The following is a 21,264-nucleotide window of genomic DNA, read 5'->3' on the forward strand; positions in this document are numbered from 1 at the left end:
TAAATGGACAGTACTACTCGTACTCCACTTTTCCCACAAGTTTTAAATTTCCTGTAGAATCAACCACACCCAAGCAACAGCTAATTTTGACAGTAACTTTTGGCGAAAAGTGGCTTAGGCCCTAGCTCAGGCGATAATGGGGTCAGTAGGATTGGAATAATTGCAACTTTTTCTTATCTTATCAACTTAAAAATGATGAGGTTTCAAGTAATTTGTGTTACCCAAAGATGCATGATCCACGAGTTTGAGTTTGTAAAGAGGTTCCAGTCTAGATATAAAGTTTCAGAACTTTTATTTTTTCTGATTTATGAGGGACATTAATCTTACATTCTATGGGAAGATGAGAAATATATCCATATTCCGCAGAATCGAAAGAGAATAAGAAAGAAAGAAAAGAAATAGTCCCAGGTGTTGATTGCCTTTAAATTTTATTCTTACTTCACTTTGGATGCTATACGAGCCTAGGGCTGCCCTAGATGTGGCAATGAGTGCAGCCAGTTCTTGATTAGACACAGCTTTTTAAGGTGGGAAAGCTCCATTATTAAGTTGAAACAAAAGGCTTTATCTTTTACCGCCTGTATCTTCCATCCAGATATAAAGCAACAAATTGCCATCTAGAGCTTCATAGTGGGGCAATAACAGTGGTGAGCATGGCACATTGAGTGACTACAAGATCAGATAGTGAGAATAAATAAAAGGAACATTGAGTGTTTGGTGAGTGCCATTCACCTAATGATTAGAGCATTAAGTTCTGTGTGGCTCACTTTTACTTATTAATTGTAACAACCTCTGCCGAATCAGAACCAAGAGCTACTGAAAACCCCAAGCAAGATAGCAGCAGTACATTTTCCACCAAGACATACAGGGACCCGTGAATGGGATGCGAATTATTTTAATAGATTCAGTAGTTTGGAAGACTTTCTAAGGGGAGAATTGCATAAATTACGTAGGAAGTCTCTTCATTCAAAAACAGGACTGCATGACAATAAGGGAGATTCAAAATGATTGAGCCACTAGTATAGCATATTATTGAGTAAAATAATTGCTGATATTTCCCCTAAAGAGTTTTCAAAACTGAGTCATAATGACTAAAGAAAACTACAAACAAATGTTTAGATGGCTCTAATGGAATAATAAAAGGAAACTACTTTGGCTAGAAACAAAATTTTTGTACAAGTCTCTCTTACGAATAGAGACTTAAGTTTTCATGGACTATATGTGTTTACAACAACTAATTTGCTCGCTTGTACATCAAACATTCTGTTTGTATTCATCTGAAAATAGCTTCGTCATTAGGACCTGGCAAATCTTTTAGAACATCTCTTAAAGCATAGTAATGGCTATCACACTTGTGGTCTGAAATTAAGTTGCTCGAGAGCACTATCCTCTGAAAATGTTCGGCTGGATGCCTCTTCCAGAGTGTGAAAAACTCCCTGCTGATACCAGCCCGGGTGTCTGCATTCCTCTTTAGATAGAAGACAGTCCCGGGTACAAATAACTCTTCAGGAACTGTAGAGGCAGCTACTTCCTTTTCAATGACAATATTCTTTTTTGAGGTGGACACTAAAGTGGATACAGGAGCAGCAGGCAATTCCTCTCTGAAAGAAACATCTGTTCAAGCACCACCACAACATTTGGTGAATGGGAGATCGCATAATGTGGCAATCCAGTGAGAAGGTCATATGTAAACTTATTTAGACTTTGTGAAGTAAATTATGTAAGTTCGTGCAAAATTTCCTCTGAAAAATGCCCAGAATTGGACACACACACATACAGGTTCAAACTTGACATATGGAACTAGGGATTCCATACAAGTTCCACCAATAAGAATAATAACTAGGTCATCAGATGGTATATTCTAAAGCTACAATCGACCTTGGGGCCAATGCAGGCCGAGCTTACCAGAATAAGTTGTTTTGTTCCTAAAGTCTGCATAATCTGCAAGTTTCCGAGCTACATCTTGCACTGAAGACACAACCTGCTTTGCATTTGTAACCAAATTTATTACATTTTTCCAGTCTTCCTTCTCAATCACACTCATCCTGTCAAAATAGAAATAATTAAAAGTTCGAGAAATCATTTTCCATTAACACCCATATAAAAGTGATGCCTGAGACAGAAGCAGCTATCTTCTATATACAGAAGAACCTATAAAATCAATAGGCTACCATAAATAATCGGCCCTTTCGGTAGGATGATTAATATCTTCTATTTTAAGTTCTTTGATGTAAGCAATCGCTTAAAGTTCTTACCAAATACCTCCCCCAAACATTACCAGATTATTTTAAAGTTAAACTGAGAGGGACGTGTCAGGACACTTTTAAATGAATAACTATTTCCTAATAAACGGATGGATGTTTAGGCATTTTTGATAATTTCTACAGACTTTAATATCATGATCAAACTTCTTGTTATGACAATAACGTAAAATTACAATTAGATTCTTAGAATGCTTAATTCAGTTTGATGATAAGCTAACTATAAAGCAATAGACAAGGGTCAGATCATGTAAGAAATGGAAAGAAAAATATATCTGAAAATATAGTGTTTGTCCAAGGGGGGGAAATCTGAAATAGATTTTTACAACGTAAGCCCCTTTAATACCAGATTAGTTACTCTGCCTCCATGATGACAATGAAAACCGCAAGGCAGGCCTTGCCCAAGTGTATGCATACTTTCATTTCATGTAAAAATTGAAAAACAAACTCCTTAACATTTGAAAGAGCATCGATCTCTTGCAAGTTCAAACTCCTGACCATTGGAAATTCAGAAACTGTTTGAGATTCCATTAGATTTGAGAGACTAGGTGAAAAAGAAATGCACTTAAATTTTACTTGCAACTTGCAACTTGCAAACATGAAGGAGCTCCTTGATATGAATGCTGCATTTGATTCTAATTCTTTTCGGCATCCAGAATGCCTTTATTCCAAAAAACACCAGCTTAATTCATATGCTTACTGGATTTAGCATGTCATAAAAGAAAGGAAGCAATAGCTTCTGTATAGGTTAGGTTTTGCTTACCAATCAGTTTGAAGGATTTCATTCCTCAGCCTTGTTAGAGAAGCAATACTTAATCTAGGTATAATATCATCCTGAACAAAGGAATTGGGGGGCAAAACAGTATGAGAATAGAAACATGACAGAAACAAAGAACTTCCCAAAAACAAGAATTTTATAAGAACTCAAAAAGCTTTGCCGCTTCCAAATAACATAACTGATAGACTATCAAATGCATCCACCCACCTGCATGACAATGGTGGTAACGTAATCAGAGCAGCTTTCAGCAAGTTCTCTGGAGACGCAAGGTGGAGAGGCATATCCAACAGCAGAAACAATGTCTGGGCTAAATCCAAGCTCCTCAACTGACTTTCTACGAATCATTATTGCTAGTAAAGAAGCTGTAGCACCTCCGAGAGAATGACCCACAAGTCTTAACCTATATCCCTGTTAATGAATTAGGCTCACTACAATGATATGAAACCCCTGATAATACATAATGAAGAAATGGAGGACAGGAAAGAACTAAAAAAAAATTCAAAAAAAAAAAAAAAAAGATATCAGAAAACAGATAAAAATAAAATCTTCACTACCTTGTATTTCTCCAAGCAGTACCTAATAGTTCCCATCTCATGAGTAAGAAACCAACGAGCAGCTTCAGCTGTGCCAAAGTGGGTGGAATACCCTTCAAATGTCACTTTTCCATCGCTCGAAGAAACAATATCAGTGATAAGGTCATAGACAGTTTGAGTGCCACGGATTCCAAGGATCACGAGTTTCCTACGGGCATCAACCCCAATGTAATATCCAGGTCTCATCAGACTGGAATTTTTCACGAACTTCAAAACATTGCTTTCTCGAATCATACTGTTCCTTGAAAGACCTGCAGCATCACCCTTATAACAACCTTTCGCTAACTCCAGATGGTAGATGAGATCTTGCACCTAATATAAGAAACCATAACCTCTTTAGAACTTTGGATTTCTGAAGCAAGATTACCAAAGAAGTATACAAAATCACAGAACAAAAAAGGAGTGTTAGTTGTGTTCATATGCATTTATTATAGAATTTACTATTGAGTCTGATGTGATCTGAACACCCTTAACATCTTCAAATGGATTTGTAGATGCTTGACGAAGATAAATAAGAAATAAGCCAATTGTGAGATCACTCAGGCTCCAATCCTGGATTCCAATCTTACTCCGTTGAATGCTTGCAATAATTTCTGAAACCGACCGACTGTCAGGTGGGGGTTTGTTTCTCAATCCATCTCCTGCAAATTTCGAATGGTAAATAAGTCTCCAGGACCAACACAACCTAAAGATTTCAAATTTCTCACATACAGTTACCAATATGTAACACCATCTCCACAAGCTATATTATAAGATGATAAGCACAACTAAACATAAACAGACCTGTTGGCAGAGCCCACCTACACAATTGCAGAGCTGGTTCAAGAGCTTTTGTGAGCCAAGCAAGCTCCAACCTCCCCTTCCTATCACTCAGATCTTCATCTTTGCAACTGTATTTGCTGAGCCTAGAACCACTGCACATCTTCTTCTGAACTTCAGACTCCACAGAAACTTCTTTCTGCATATCTGCTTCTACCTTATCTGCTTTTGACCGTTGCAGCTGAAACCGATTGAGAACACTATACACATAACTTTGATAACTTCCACATCTCTTCAGACAATTAGTATAATCTGCCAAAAAAACACTATTAATCAACACGTTTTTATATACTGAAACAAGAAAACCCATATTTGTTGTCCATATTCAAGATTACACTCATAGGTAAATCTCTCCAATTATTTATCAAAAAAAAAAAAAAAAAAAAAGGTAAATCTCTCCAATTTATATTGGAGTATAATCCTGTGACTGTGAGTTGTTAAGTCCATATCGAAATTAATCAACTGAGTGAACACATACATGTGTTATTTTAGGTTCACGAGTGAGTAAATGGTATATCATAGCAGGAATTTAAGCTGTTGCCCAACTAGGGCTGTGATCGACCCAAGTTTGAGCAGGTTATGCCTGGTCAAGCTTTGCTCAATTATACTGTTATTAAGCTCGAGCTTGACTTGAGCCTTTTGAGTAGCTCGGGCTTGACTTGAGTAAAATATTTTCACGTCTAAACTCATGTCGAGGCTCAACTAAAACTTGAGTTACTTGACTCAACTTGTTTGTTATTTTTAAATTTTCTTATTTCAAGAAATAAAAAACTCACTTAAAGTTCTTTTTTTATTATTAGTAATAAATCTTTATTGATAAGCACAAGAGGCACAACTAAAGATTAAAAAAATAAAATAACCATTCAAAATATACAATAAATTCTTTTATTTTTTATTTTTTATAAGTAATAAGATATTTTATTGATATAACGATAGGCATAGCCCAGGTACATTAGAAGTATACATGTGAATACACCTATTTAAGAACTACAAACTATTACAAGAAAATCATGGAAGCTGAGACCATTTAGATCTAAAGCAATGGCCCACATAAATAAAGTCTTCTAGAAAAAGTTCCTAAACTCTTCCAAGGAGCGTTCATGATCCTCAAATGTCTATCGTTTCTTTCACTCCAAATACACCAAAGAATACATACAGAAGCCATCTTCCACACAACTACAATCTATGTTGTCTCTGAGATCCCTCTCCAATTTGCTAGTAGTTCAACCACCCTTCCCGGCATTACCCATGCTATTCCCAATTTTCCATTCTGGTGAAGAAGTAATTCCATATATCCCGAGCAAACTCACAATGTAAGAGTAGATGGTCCACCATTTAACCACTATTTCTGCACATACAACACCAATTCGTAATTATAAGGCCACGTCTTCTAAGATTATCAATGGTCATAATCTTCCTTAAGGCCACTGTCCAAATAAAGAATGCGGCCTTGGTAGGTACTTACTCCTCCATATGTTCTTATTAGGAAAATTGTGCCTATGTTGCATGGTAATTGTGTCATAGAAAAAGCATACCGAAAATTTTCCTTTCTTAGAAGGTCTCCATTCCATCTTATCCTCATTTGTGACAGCAGGAGTTGTGTTATAAAGTAGGCTAAAAACTTCCATCAAAACAGTCACTTCCCAATCATGTGCCTCCCGAGTGAGGCTGATGTTCCACTCCAGTGAGCCATGAGTGATTATCCGCAAGTCAACCACCATAGCTTTTTTTTTCTTAGCAATTTTGAAAATAGTGGGATAAGCATCCTTCAAAGCCGTGTCTTCCAGCCACACATCATGCCAAAAGCTGATCCTATTGCCATTTCCCAAACAAAGCCTAGTATTACTAGAAAAAGAGCACCAGCCTTTCCATATATACTTCCATAACCCCACACCATATGCCCCCTACCCTCATTAGAACACCAACCCCCCTTGCACTTCCATACTTCATGTCAATCACTCCTTTCCATAAGGCTTCCCTCTCATAATTATAACGCCACAACCATTTTCGTAATAAAGCCCTATTGAAGGCCTTCACATTATAGAGCCCCAAGCCACCATCAATCAAAGGAGTACACACATTATCCCACCAAACTAGGTGAAATTTAAACTCATCGTCAAGTCCACTCCATAGAAACTCACATTGAAGTTTCTCTATTCTAGATGCAATGCTAGCAAGGTGGGGAATAAAGACAAGAAGTATGTGGGAAGATTGGATAAAGTACTATTAATTAAGTGTGATCCACTCACCTTAAGATAAATACAACCTTTTCCACTAGGCCAACCTACTCTCTAATTTCTCCAACACCTTCTGCCAAATTGTCTTAGCTTTAAAAGAAGCCCCCAATGGAAGACTGAGGTACTTCAATGGTAGCGAAGAAACCACACATCCCAATATGTTAGCTAGCCCCCTAATATTGCTTACATCACCCACCGCAACTATCTCCGTCTTAGCGAGATTAATTATTAACCTGAATACCGCTTCAAAACAAAGTAAGATGGCCTTCAAAGATTGAATATGTCCTGCATTTGCCTCACAAAACAGCAACGTGTCATCTGCAAACAAAAGGTGAGAAATAATAGTGGAGCCGTGATGAATATCCCCCGCTGAAAATCTTGAAAAAAATCCACCCTCTACTGCAACCGACACCATTCTACTTAGAGCATCCATCACTAGGACAAATAAGAGGTGTGATAATGGATCACCTTGTCGTAGTCTCCCATGAACTATTAAAAAAACCCACGGGATTACCATTTACCAAGATTGAAAAGATAGTCGTTGACATACAATGCCTCATCCACTCCCTCCATCTTTCCCAAAACCACATACACTCAACATATAGATAAGAAAATCCCAATTAACGTGATCATAGGCCTTTGCCATATCCAGTTTACATAAAATACACGGTACACCCAACTTGATCATGTTGTCCAAGCATTCGTTAGCTATAAAAACCTAATCCAATATTTGTTTACCTCTCACAGAGGCGTTTTGAGACTTTAAGGATAATCTTATCCATGACTGTGCTCATCCTATTAGTAAGGACTTTTAAGAGTATCTTATACAAGCTATCCACAAGACTAATAGGCCTGAAATCTTGTACCTCTATTGCACTAGCCTTTTTAGGGATAAGTGCAATAAAAGTAGCATTTAAGTTTTTCTCAAAGTTTCCAAAAGTGAAGAATGCCTAGAAAACCTGCATGACATCCTTTCTCACCACCTCCCAACAAGTCTGAAAAAATGCCATACTAGAACCATCCAAGCCTGGGGCTTTATCTTTATTCATTTTTCTGATTAATTGTTGTACCTCTTCCTCTTCAAATAGCCTCTCCAACCAAATCATACTACTTTAATCAATGGACTCAAAAGCTAGTCCACCTACTATAGGCCTCCATGCATAAGGTTTCGACAGCAAGTGTTCAAAATGTCCAGCCACATGATCTTTTATCATTGCTTGATATGAAAATGCACCTCCATCTATGTTCATGGACTCAATAGTATTAAACCTCCTATGTGAATTTGCAACTTGGCGAAAAAACTTTGTACATTTGTCCCCCTCCCTAAGCCACAATACCCTTGACTTTTGCCTCCACAAAATCTCCTCCATTAGAATCAACATTTCTAATTCTAAAACTACTTGGCCTTTGCAGTTGTTCTCGTCTCCTACACCCTCCAAGCTTTGTAACTCTTGGTATAAGCCCTTCTTCTATAGTTATATTACCAAATACCTGTTTATTCCATGTCTTCAAATCCTTATTCAAAACTTTCAATTTTCCAGCCAATACATTGCTCGGAGTGTCCTGTATTTGATATGAGTTCCACCATTGTCTAATCAAATCCACAAACCCATCAATTTTTAACCACATTCTCAAATTTGAATGGCCTTTTGCCCCCTTGAATACCTCCACAATCTAACATTACAGGAAAGTGATTAGAGCATATCCTAGAAAGTATTTTCTAACATAAATCTGGAAATTGCAGGTCCATGAGAGAGATATGAGAAATCTATCCAGTCTTGACCAGGCTTGACTATTAGATCAAGTATATTTACCTCCCATTAGAGGTATGTCCATAAGTCCCAACTTGAAGATGAAGTCCGAGAATTCCACCATACCATGGTTTTGTCGTCCCTCCCCCGATCTTTCGCTAGGAAACCTTGTCACGTTAAAATATCCAACAATACACCATGGAACCTCCCACCAAGTACGTAGGCCAGCAAGCTTATCCCAAAGCAGCAGCCGCTCTCAATCCAAATTAGGACCATACACCCCAACAAGGGCCCATAAAAAAACATCTTTAGAATTTTTAAATGAACACCCCACCAAGTATTCTCCCGCAAACTCATCAATGTTCTCCACCACCCTTTTATCCCACATAACCAATACTCCACCCAAAGCCCCTTTAGAGGATAAGTATGACCAACCTACATATTGGCAGCTCCATATGCTCTGAATAGTTCTTTTGGTGATAAGCTCCAGTTTTGTTTCCTGCAAACAAATTATGTCCATCTTCCATTATCTTAATAAAGATCTTATTCAGAGATGTTTGTCGAGCTCGTTCAACCCCCTAACATTCCAAATCAAGATTTTAGGCTGCATTTATCAACTATTCCAGCCCTTCCTTTGTTTCTTCCATGACTTGCACTCCCCTCCTTTCTATCATAATTAATAGACCAAGTCAACCTCGTCAACTCCCTATTACTTTTTGACCCTGCTTCATGTTGGCCTACCTCAATGGCTATTAACAATGCCTTAAATTGATCTTCATAGCCCCCACACGAAATCCCTATACAACTATGAAGTTCCTCCACTTTTTTCATTACCCAATTAGAGGATAGGGTAGGAGGAATCATACTTATTGGTGAAGGACCCTCCCTAAATGCTCCTCTCCCTCTGTTGGGTTTCTACAGGGGTTAAACAGGATCAAAGAACCTTCCCCTTCTATCTCCCCCTTCTCTGTCTCACACTCACTCTCCAAAACAACAAGAGTTTCATCTAGAACTCCCTCTATTGACTCACCGTGATGTAGAACTTCAACCATTGACCTATTTTGTGCCTTCCCAAGGATGGCAACAAGTTTTGTGGCAGCCCACAGAGTGACGACCCTCCCTGTCCAACGCCAGAACTTGCTTCGACATAGGGACTCAATTCCCGCCCTTCAGCTCCTGCGTTGATCTCCATGATTTCCCCCTCTTCCACTACTAGCGTACGAATTGCCACCATCGGACCACCATCTATGTCGCAGAAGACCGCCACACTTTTCTTACCAGATCAGGAAATCTTGGCCCAAGATTCAGCTCCGATGTGGATGTTTTTGGCAAGTCCGAAATACCCGAAATCCGATATGGAAGTTTTGGCCCCTTTTCCTTCCAAACCCTTCGAGGCCTTTTACATAGGCCTGGCTCGGCCCGGGCCTATATGGTCCACAATATTAGACAACTTCACAGGCTGAGGCCCGTTAGACTGGACCCAGCCAATTGGTACATGCCCACCTGAAGCTCTCCTTTTGTTGTCTTCATTCAGACCACAGCCCAAGCCCACCGCTTTTTTCTTTGCGCACCGTATAAGCCAGTTAATTTTTTCTTGCATGTCATCTAGTTGGCTCTTCAGCTCAAGTAGTGCTCGATGCTCCCTTTCCTCATTCAAACCGATAGCACTCCTGCCACCTTCCTCCAGCGTCTAGGCACCTACAAAAAGGGCAGCATTGTCTTTCCTTTGCAGGCCTACCACTCATCTCAAGCATGCTGAGATGTCAAAGCTAGCTCCCACCCTGACACTTACTCTGGGTTGAAGTGCCTCCCAATATGACCGAGAAACTAGTTGATGTTGAGCTAGCGTCATTGTTGGCGGTGGCAGAAATGTAGGACCACCTGCACTACCAGCCTCCCTCAAAACCTCTACCAACTTCCTTCATCCCCCGCCACTACTATCCTCTAGTATGAAGATAAAGTTCTGATGACCGCCCCCACCATACTCCACCAGCGCCATATAACAGCCTCGGGAGTTAGAGTGTCGCTACGCAATGTAGCCCCTATCTCCTTCCTAATGAGTAGTATAAAACTCCATCCTCCCAACCATCAAGGAGTCCTCCAGAGCTTTAGTGAACCATCATGCCGTGCCTAACCCCAAGCTTATCTCTTTCACCGCTTTCCAACCTCTCTCGGTTATAAGCACATATCTACCATCCCTTAATACCTCAAATGCCTTGGATTCAATAACCACAAGTTTTGAATGACCCATTACATTCTAAAATCAATCACAAACTCACCGTTACAAGCACCAAAACATCACCAGAAGGAAAAATTATCACTTCTCGTTTTTTGATAAATAAACAATATTAATTAAAACACGAAAAATTATCACTTTTCTTCATCGTAGTGTTGCGTGTATACAATGAATTCTACAAAATTACAATTGCAAATGCATATACATTTTTAATATGATCACAATTATCGGTTATTACTTATTAACTATGCATATGAATACTAAATATGCATATGCCTACATAAGACAATAGTATATAAAGTATATATTACTTAATGCTTATATATGTAAGCATAAATACTCATATAAGAAATTCGTATATTTATAACATTTATACTTACAAAAGATAGTTTTTTTTATCGGTACTTACACGAGATAGTTATATCTACAAGTAATATCATAAATTTAGACGAGGTGTTGAGTAGTCTTATCTATATAAGGCCTCGTAACCTAGTCCCAACATGTTACGTGTATTTATCTGAGGCCTCCCAACAAATTTTAGAGTTCCATCTCAAACAGCACTGATATTTGGACACCAAAATTGCTTAGTATTTCTAGACACATTATTGCCCCCATAACTTTTTTCAAGGCTACGGTTAAAAGAAGTGAAAGAAAGAACTAATACACAAACCTGGAAATTGTATCGCTCAGTTGTAACTAATATCTTTATAAAAACACAGATTGCAACGAAATAAGAAATTCAAGCCCAAGAATTTGAAACGTACAGCATTACTGCCCAAGAAAAAGGAGAAAAAAAAAACAGAAAATAAAAGAAAGGAAAGGTTTGAACAAGAAGCTGCACTTACGAATATGATTGAAGATACCCTTCACGGGTCGGTAAACCATTTCTTTGGAAGCGTAGTTATTCTTGTAATGGGGGGCTCTGGATATATGGCGGTGCCGGTTCTCCGAATCGCTAACTTCGCGTTGGGTGGCGAAAGCTCCGAGCGAAGGAAGGAGGAAGAGTCGGATGCCGTGTTCTGGCTCCCAAGCTTTAATGGAAGATTACGGTGAATTTAATTACATCGTGAGGGCGTTATCTAAGGAGTTGGGCTAAACGACAGTCGTTTATGAGGGCGCATTGTGCCTAGTACCTACCATTAAGTGCAAATAGGAGTGTAACCGGTCCGGTTCGGTCCGATTTTGTACAAAATCTAGGACCGAACCGGTAGGTACCGGTTTTGCATTTTTCAAAACCGATTACGTATCGATTTTCCTCCTAAACCGGTATTCCGGTTTTACCGGTTTTCGATCTGATTTTCCGGTTTTAATAAAATACAAATTTTTTATAAAAATTATGTTTAAAAGAAAAAACTGATTTAAAAAATTCTGTTTACCATTTACAAAAATCTGCTTTGCAAAAAAAAATCTGCTATGTAAAAAAATTCTGCTATAAAAAATCTGGTTTATAAAAAAAAAATCTGCTATGTAAAAAATTCTGATATAAAAAATCTGCTTTATAAAAAAAATATGTTATATAAACAAAATTTGCTATATAAAAAACTGCAATAAAACAAAAACTAAAATAAGAAATCTAGTGTAAAAAAAAAAATCTGCTATAATCCTATATTAGACGATTAGTATTAGTACATATATATCAGTATTAGTTATAGCTATATAATATATTAGACAATATAATAGTATTAATATTAGACTATTAGTATAGCTATATGTTAGTTTTAGTTTTGATGATTTAGTATAACTATATTAGTATGAGTATAACTATAATCTATATTAGAATATTAGTATTAGTATATATGTGATTATTTTTTATGTGATTAAAAATTATATATAATATAAAATATATTATATATAATATTAATATATAAATAGTACCGGTCCGATCCGGTTCGGTCCGGTCCAAAACTAACCGAAATCAAAACCGAACCGGTTCCTACCGGTTTTTCATTTATGAAAACCGGTTCCGGACCGAATCAGTCCAAAACCGACACAACCGATCTGATCCGATTTGGTCCGGGCCGATTTTACGGTTTGTCGGTTTTTTCTTACACCCCTACGTGCAAAGAGAACGAAAGTAGGACAGCTGGCGCTCTGTCTGGAGCTGGAGTTATTGTGGAGCTCTGTTCATCATTTATTTCGGGCAATTTGTGAAAAAAAAAAATCAGGCAGAAAAGGTTTGAGTCTAATTTCTGTTATCACAGGATCTATTAGTATTAGATTAGACTTTAGAGACATTTATATTCATACTTTCAATAATTTTAATGGATTAAAAGAATATAATAATATTTTTTTTCTAGAAATGACAAAATATTAAGTATATATGAATAAAGAGATAATCTAATTTTACTATAGAATATTTATTACTAAAATTACTTATCCAAGTATTATCTGAAAAAAATAAATTATAATATTTATATCAAATTTTTATTTTTTTAATAAGAAATTTTATTCTTTTTAAGAATAATATACCGTAGAGCTTGCATAACTAATAATTATGAATTTTATTATATATAAATAAAGTCGCATATTAATCTGCATATCAGTAATGATTCTTTCATATTTAAAATTTAAATTAGTATTGTTTTTAATAAAATTTACTTTTTGATCAATCAAATTAGATTAATGTACATATTAATACACACTTATATTTGTAACTAGATTTTTTCAATAATTATATTTAATACTACTCATTTTTCAATAACACGTAGGCGGAATATAAGATGAGATGTTATAAAAAGTACATATATTTCTTTGTTGTGTTATGGTGACCCTATATAGGGCCAGCAATTCAGTTTGTTTGAATCGAACTCAAATTGTGTCAAATTAAATTTAGGTTAATAATAAGCTGATCATAACTTAATACGTTTAATTAAGCAATTCGAATCCCTCAATTCTAGTCTCACAATTGCATGTCGGATTCATGTGGGTCTTCAAACTTTAATAAAAGATGTCAACTTTAAATGTCAAAGGCCAGACTCCGATAGTTTCAAATCAAATTCAGGAACTATATGGCCAAGAAATTAGGTATATTTCGTGAAGACGAAACTTTTAAGGCTTTTCCGAAATTACAGCAATAATCTCCTACAAATATCCCTATATATACCCCTCTTTAGGGTAACGATTTCCACCACAGCCGCTATTAGGGCATCGCCATCAAATATGCCGTTGCTGTAACTCACCTCTCCAGTAGCCCACCGATTGCCGACCAATCCCATTTTCCATCCCTCGCCCTTTATGGCTGATTGCCACTGGGCTTTCACTTCTCTTCCTTCTTATCAAAACCCATTGTGCTGGTCAAATATATGTATGCATTTATAGGTCGCGGTTGTTGTATATATGAATTTGTAATTTTTTTTTTTAAGAAAAATTGTAAATTTTGAAGTAGTTGGGGGGAGAATGAGATGATGATTATATTATGTTTCCCTATTGGTTTGATTGCCGATATGATGGCGTCAACGTTGTATTAGCTCTAGCTGATCATTTTCCTCCCGTTGATACTGTTCTTAATTTGCATATTTTTTAAATATATTTTTCGAATCATTCACTCAAGAAAATTCATGCAGATATACGTGTATTCACTTGCTGTTTCTGTAAATGAAATTCATGTGTGTTTTTCGAATATTTTCGGTCTGCTGGTGTTGGAGAATGACATGATGAATGGAGTATGTTTCCCTATTGGTTTGATTGCCGTGATGATGGCATCTCTAAGTATTAGCTCTATCTGATCATTCTCGTAGCGTTAATCAGTATGTTTTCAAGAAAACAAAGTTCAAGTTTCCAACTTTGTTGTGCTAATTGTTTGCTAGCGTGATGTGGTCGTTCTGTTTTCTAATGAAATATATCTTAACTTGTGGTATGACCCATTGGTATGTTATCAGGAAAAGTGGAAAACATTGTTTAATTTTTTAACACTTATTATTTGCTAGTGTCATATATATGGTCATTTTGTTTTGAATGGAATAGATCCTAACTACAAGTATTCTACATTAAGCAGCTGAGTTTATCTTTAATGTAAATTGGAGTTGGTAGACGGGGGTTCTATCCTTCTTGAACATTAAACAGGTCCTCTAAAGCTCTTGATATCATGATTTAATTTGTGGCTTTCAGAATGGAAGCTAGTTGTATTTTTCCTGTCTTTAATTTGTCAATGACTGATTTTGTGAATTCACTTGGACACTGGAAAATATATTATTTTATTTGTTTAGTTTGATTTGAAAAAGCATTCCATTACTGCATTTCTTCTATTTTTGTGTTTGTGTTTTCAGGAAATTGATTTTCAGCGTCTTGTTTATATTTTAGCATCTTGTCTTGTAAACTTGTAATGCATGACCCACATTTTTCTCTCAATCTTTTTTGTATATTAGCAAGCATATCAACTTGGTGTTCTAAATTTGTAATATTCTTGCTCCCTTCTGCCCTCTTATATTGATTGCTTTTGCACTGGAGGATTTGTCGAATTTTTATTGTTGCTCATTGGTTTTTATGAGCATTTGAAGCACTAGCTTTAAGTTAAAAAAAGATACATTTAGTAAGATTTTGGTTGCAGCCCGCAGATAAAATGTATATGAATCTTTTTCTTTTTGACTTGAGTCCTAGTGAAGAGATTATTAAATTTTTTATTCCCGCTATTCCAAGTTTTATGCTTTGCTTGTTTGCAAGCTTATAACTATCTAGAAAGTACAAGGATGAAAGATGCCTTTCTTCTAGATTCGTTTCCAGTTTCAGCATACGGAGTTAAGATATTGATCTTGTTGTATTGGGCCTCAACAAAAATGAGATTTCGACTATAGGGGCCATGGTGCTTCTTGGTCAACCTGAAAATCACTTCCAACTTCCAAGTCCCTTTCATAGGCCCTGCTATGATTGGAGGCCAGGAGGCAGACGAGGTGTTAATTGGACACAAGATGAGGTTGACCAGCGTTCAAACGTCTATGGTGTCTTGACTCTTGCATATTGAACCCAGAAATCAATTAATTCGTTAGGTTTCATAGGTCTGATTTGGGTTTGGAGTTAATGAGTCAGGACTGATTCATGTACAATCTGAATCTGACATATGTGACTCAAACTTGAATTACACGAAATTAATGAATTACACGAAATTAATGAATTATAATTGAGAGAATTGTTTATCTGAATAGAGTTAGGGATGGTTGGAAATTGTTTCTATCCTATCTCATCTCCTCTCCTTGTGGCTGTAGCATATGTATCGACTTAAGCCGTTAATCGGTTACTGCTTGCATATTTTGTTTTGGACAATGCTATTAAATATGCAAGTTATTATAAATGATTTTTTTTCTATTTTTTAGTATTTTTTAAACATCTTTAACCATTAAATATATATATATAAATAAAATTATATGAGTAATTATATTCAATAGTCGTATTATATTTTCTCTTTGTTTTTTACCTTGTCAACCGTGTGGTTTACTGCTTTTTCTAATGTGTGAGTCATTTCGTGTTATATTAGAGAAAGTTACAAAGATTCCATAAAAGCTCATAATTTGATATAATATATTATATATTATTATATTATATATTATATCTATTTTATAATAAAAATAATTATATAATTTAATGTACCGTGTCATACACGTCTGTTTGTAGATTTTATTTATTTGGGATTCCTTTGTGACTAAATTGTCTTTTTCTTTTTTTTTTTTAATTGTGATTCAAGCATGAGATATTAATATATTATCATTTACACTTTTTAATGCCAGAGACTAGAGATGGATTAGTTTCGTGAGGGATTGTTTGCTTTAATATGTATAGTTGATATATTTACAGGGATTATGTGTTGCAGTTATAGTCAAAGAAATCAAAATAATATATGAATAATGTTACATACTCTTGGAGACAAGAAAAATATCGTATCTTGAAAAAGAGTAGGGTTTACTAATAAAAAATAAGTTTTTTTATGTAAATTTTATATTTATTTATATTTTTTAAAAAGATTGTGCGGCTAATTTTATACATTCAACGAATACAAATATTATTTTTCGTGAGTTGTGGAACCAAAAATGTTTATAAAGGGTGCCAACTTTTTCAACATATTTACACGTTTATATAAAATAAAAAGAGACAATTTTAATCTTAATTACAAGAAAAATCATAAAAATCTAACTATATATATAAATTATAACAAAAATCAAAAAATAGAAAATGGCAAAATTGACAAATTAAACTTTTTTTTCTTTTAAAACAAATTAAAAAAAAATTGGAAAAAGAAAATTCTTAATATTCAGAGAGAGAGAGAGAGATTTTAAAACCAATTTTTCTTTGTTTAGATTTGATTTGTGGGGCATTTGCATCATCTGTTTGAAGATGAAAACACTTTTGGCAGTGCCATGCTGCTATTTTCCCTTTTCAGTCTTCTTACCCTACTCACAGGTGGGTTTGTCACTAGAAATAGATTATGTTGATACTCTTGTAAAATAACATTATTATAAAATAAATTGTATGACCACCTTGAGCTAGCCGTCAAATGTACAGTACATAGTACTAGCATAGTGAGTTAGCCGTCAAATACATAGTACATAGTACTAGCATAGTGCTAACATAGTGAACTAACCGTTAAATGTATAATACATAATGCTAGCATAGTGAGCTAGTCGTCAAATGCATAGTGCATAGTGCTAGAGCTAGCCGTCAAATGTATAGTGCTAGTCGTCAAAAGCATAGTCCCCTTTGTACTCCTATATATATCGTTGAATCCTTTAAGAAATTCATAAGTTTCATAACCTCTCTGAGTTCTATCTCTTTCTCTCTCCTTTCGAAAGTTTTATAACACATTATTAGCACGAAAGTTCTGATAATTTTGAATCTAGTAGTCCTCTACTTCAAGTAAGTTTTTCAATATATTTTTATAGTTTTCAAAATAAATATGAAATATTAAACATATTTATGTTCCTGATTTATATATGTAGAAAATGTCAAATCTTACAAAATTGGAATTCGTTGCTCTTGACATTTTTGAAAAAAAATTATTTATCTTGGATCCTTGATGCTGAGATCTATCTGGATGCGATGAACCTGGGAGATACAATTAAATAAGGAAATCAAGGGTCCCTGCAGGACCGTGCTAAGGCAATAATTTTCCTTCGGCGCGATCTTCATGAAGAATTAAAAACTGAGTATCTAACGATAAAAGATCTACTTATTTTATGGAATGATTTAAGGGAGAGATATGAACACCAGAAAACTGTAATCCTCCCAAAAGTCTGTCATGATTGGATGCACCTAAGGTTGCAAGACTTCAAGAGTGTTAGTGAGTATAACTCTGCACTCTTTAAAATTAGCTCGCTATTGAAATTATGTGGTGAAAAAGTCACTGATGATGACTTATTAGAGAAGACATATACTACTTTTCATGCCTCGAATGTGCTTCTGCAGCAGCAGTATCGAGAGCGAAAGTTCAAAAAATATTCTGAACTTATATTTTATCTTCTATTAGCTGAGCAAAATAATGAGCTTTTGTTAAAAAATCACCAGTCACGTCCTACTGGTTCTATATCATTCCCTGAAGTGAATGGTACTAGATTTACATCATTCCTATAAACGAATGGTGCATCTTTTCAAAGAAAAAGAGGACGTGGAAGTGGTAAGAAAAACTATAGAAGTGGAGGTCCTAGAAGTGACCACACTAAAAGGGATAATAATAGATATACACCGTACCACCAGAAGTGGTTCAACTTAGAGAAGGGCAAAGGTCCTCAAAACAAATTTTTAAAAAAAGATGAAGATGGATGCCATAGATGTGGTATGACTGGACATTGGGCTGGTACATGTCGTACAGCTAAGCACTTGGTTAACTTATACCAATCTTCTATAAAAGAAAAAATAAAAAAGTTTGAAACAAATTTTGCTGAACCATCATATGCTTTAAATTCTATAGATGGAGAAAATATTGCAAGCATTGATGTTTCTGATTTCTTTGAGGGTTCTAGTGGTAGAGTTGATCATGGAAGTGTTCCTTTTTAATTAATGTATTTCCTTTATATTATTCTGCAATGTTTTGTAGTAATGAAAGTTTTATATATTTTGTAGAATCATAAGTCTTATTGATGAACTTTTTATCTCTGAGATGAATAATAGAGATGTATGTCTGGCTGACAGTGCTACAACTCACACAATTCTTAAAGATAAAAAATATTTTCAAAATCTAACATTGAGTAAAGTCTATGTTCATACCATTTCTGGTTCATCGAATCTAATTGAAGGCTCCGGAAGAGCTTATATTGTGTTGCCTAATAGCACCAAATTTTGTATTGATGATGTTCTATTTTCTTCACAATTCAGAAGAAATTTATTGAGTTTTAAAGATATACGTCGTAATAGTTGTCATATTGAAACCACTAACGAAGACAATAAAGAGCATCTTCTCATTACTAAAATAATTTCGAACCAGAAGCTCGTATTAGAAAAATTATCTACCCTCTCATCTGGATTGTATTATACAGAAATGAGAACAATTGAATCACATGTTGTAATGCACCAAAAGTGCATTGATCCCAAAATATTTATGACTTGGCATGATCGCCTTGGACATCCGGGATCAATAATGATGAGACGAATAATTGATAATTCGTATGGGCATCCCCTAAAGAATCAGAAGATTATCTTACCCAATGAATATCCATGTTCTGCATGTTCTCAAGGTAAATTGATTATCAAACCATCTATCTCAAAGATTGTTTTTGAATCTCCATCTTTTTTACAAAGGATTCATGGGGATATATGTGGGCCTATTCAACCATCAAGTGGACTGTTAAGATATTTTATGGTTTTAATTGATGCATCAAGTCGATGGTCACATGTTTGTCTACTTTCCACTAGAAATGTTGCATTTGCTAAACTTCTTGCACAAATAATTAAGTTACGAGCACAATTCTCTGACTATCCAATTAAAACTATTCGATTAGACAATGCAGGAGAATTTACATCTCAAGCTTTTGGTAATTATTGCATGTCAATAGGAATAGATGTTGAATATCCAGTTGTCCACACACACACTCAAAATGATTTAGCTGAATCATTGATTAAAAGGCTTCAGCTAATCGCTAGACCTTTACTCATGAAATCAAATCTTCCTATTTCTGCTTGGAGTGTTCATTTTTAATTAATGTATTTTCTTTATATTATTCTGTTATATGATGGAGATCTGTCAAACAAACACTATCTGCTACCTCTTCAAATCACTCAGAGATCATTCCAATTCATGAAGCAAGTCGGGAATATATTTGGCTAAGATCAATGATCCAACATATTCAAGAAAAGTGTGGTCTTCCAGCAATTAATGATAGTCCAACAACTTTATACGAAGATAATGCTGCTTGTATTACTCAAATTAGAGGAGGATATATCAAAGGTGATAGAACCAAACATATTTCACCTAAGTTCTTTTATACTCATGAACTTCAAGAGAAAGGTGAAATTAAAGTCAAGCAGATACGATCAAGTAATAATCTGGCAGATTTATTCACAAAAGTATTACCAACTGCAACATTTAAGAAGATTGTGCAGAATATTGAAATGTGAAGACTTGAAGACCTTTTTATCATGCACTTTTCAGGGGGAGTAATGTCTTGAAGACTTATGTTGATTGTACTCTTTTTCCTTCACTAAGGTTTATTCCACTGGGTTTTCCTTTACAAGGTTTTAATGAGGCAATTTTAAAGCATTTTACGGTACACATGAATATTGTACTATTTTTCCTTCACTAATGGTTTTTTTTTTCTACAGGGTTTTTCCTTGACAAGGTTTTAACGAGGCATATTCATTATATGTGGTCATCCAAAGGGGGAGTGTTGTAAAATAACATTGTTGTAAAATAAATTATATGACCACCTTGAGCTAGCCGTCAAATGCACAGTGCATAGTGCTAGCATAGTGAGCTAGCCGTCAAATACATAGTGCTAGTCGTCAAATGCATAGTCTCCTTTGTACTCTTATATATATCGTTAAATTCTTTAAAAAATTCATAAATTTCATAATTTCTCTGAGTTCTATCTCTTTCTCTCTCCTTTCGAAAGTTTTATAATAGATACTATGATATTCATGATGAAAACATTAATAGAATAGAAGGCTAGATTGTAAGAGCTAAGAAGCCCATGATAAAAATAACTAAATTAATGTTTTCAATGGTACGTGGCTTAATTTTCTCTTTCATATGGTCTGTTAATTCAATTCATGGGGCTGGGCTTCTGAAAAAACAGTGATTTAGCGAGAGTAAGTTTTGGGTTTTTATAGAATGGATTTTGTTTTTTAAGAGCTTCTTGCATAATCTTGTGATTCTTGTGGGTATCTATCCAGCAAATCCCTATGACAACATATGTGAAAGGAGATATAAGGAATGTATTTGTATATTGAAAAATACTAAATGTACGTACTTACAAAAAATATATATTCATGTGGCTTTTTACAATTTTTTTCTTATATTTTATATAATTTTTAATGAAAGTAATGTATAGATAAGAAAATCACGGGAATATGTAAATTTTTTTTATGATGATAATTAAATTGCCCCTGTACATTAAGAGTTTTGAATGATTAAATTGATATTAAATATAGCTCGTGTGCACTTTGTTGCTATATAT

At 35.2% G+C, this 21,264-nt stretch overlaps 1 protein-coding gene and 2 non-coding genes across 3 annotated transcripts; 2 read left to right on the plus strand and 1 right to left on the minus strand.

Moving 5' to 3' along the window:
* Positions 1-993: 993 nt before the first annotated feature.
* Positions 994-11,717, minus strand: LOC122305304. Its single transcript, XM_043117716.1, has 8 exons — positions 11,518-11,717; positions 4,413-4,700; positions 4,071-4,270; positions 3,591-3,941; positions 3,244-3,444; positions 3,022-3,092; positions 1,903-2,042; positions 994-1,611 (listed from the first exon to the last, which is right to left on the minus strand). The coding sequence occupies exons 1-8, from the start codon at positions 11,555-11,557 to the stop codon at positions 1,271-1,273; spliced, it is 1,632 nt and encodes a 543-aa protein (XP_042973650.1). The 5' UTR covers positions 11,558-11,717; the 3' UTR covers positions 994-1,270.
* A 2,349-nt stretch (positions 11,718-14,066) lies between these two features.
* On the plus strand, positions 14,067-14,155 carry LOC122305945. The gene has a single exon (XR_006241373.1). It is a non-coding gene; the product is annotated as a small nucleolar RNA Z102/R77 (small nucleolar RNA).
* A 160-nt stretch (positions 14,156-14,315) lies between these two features.
* Positions 14,316-14,403, plus strand: LOC122305944. The gene has a single exon (XR_006241372.1). It is a non-coding gene; the product is annotated as a small nucleolar RNA Z102/R77 (small nucleolar RNA).
* Positions 14,404-21,264: the final 6,861 nt, after the last annotated feature.

Source organism: Carya illinoinensis, chromosome 3 (assembly GCF_018687715.1).
Source record: "Carya illinoinensis cultivar Pawnee chromosome 3, C.illinoinensisPawnee_v1, whole genome shotgun sequence".
Lineage (NCBI taxonomy): Eukaryota > Viridiplantae > Streptophyta > Magnoliopsida > Fagales > Juglandaceae > Carya > Carya illinoinensis.

Bases quoted from the DNA above. Each gene is read 5' to 3' on its own strand.
- LOC122305304 (XM_043117716.1), bottom strand. From the start codon at position 11,557: ATGGTTTACCGACCCGTGAAGGGTATCTTCAATCATATTC. The intron at 4,701-11,517 runs GTAAGTGCAGCT...TTTTTTTGGCAG, and splicing joins GGGTATCTTCAATCATATTC to ATTATACTAATTGTCTGAAG. The intron at 2,043-3,021 runs GTAAGCAAAACC...CTATTTTGACAG, and splicing joins GAAATCCTTCAAACTGATTG to GATGAGTGTGATTGAGAAGG.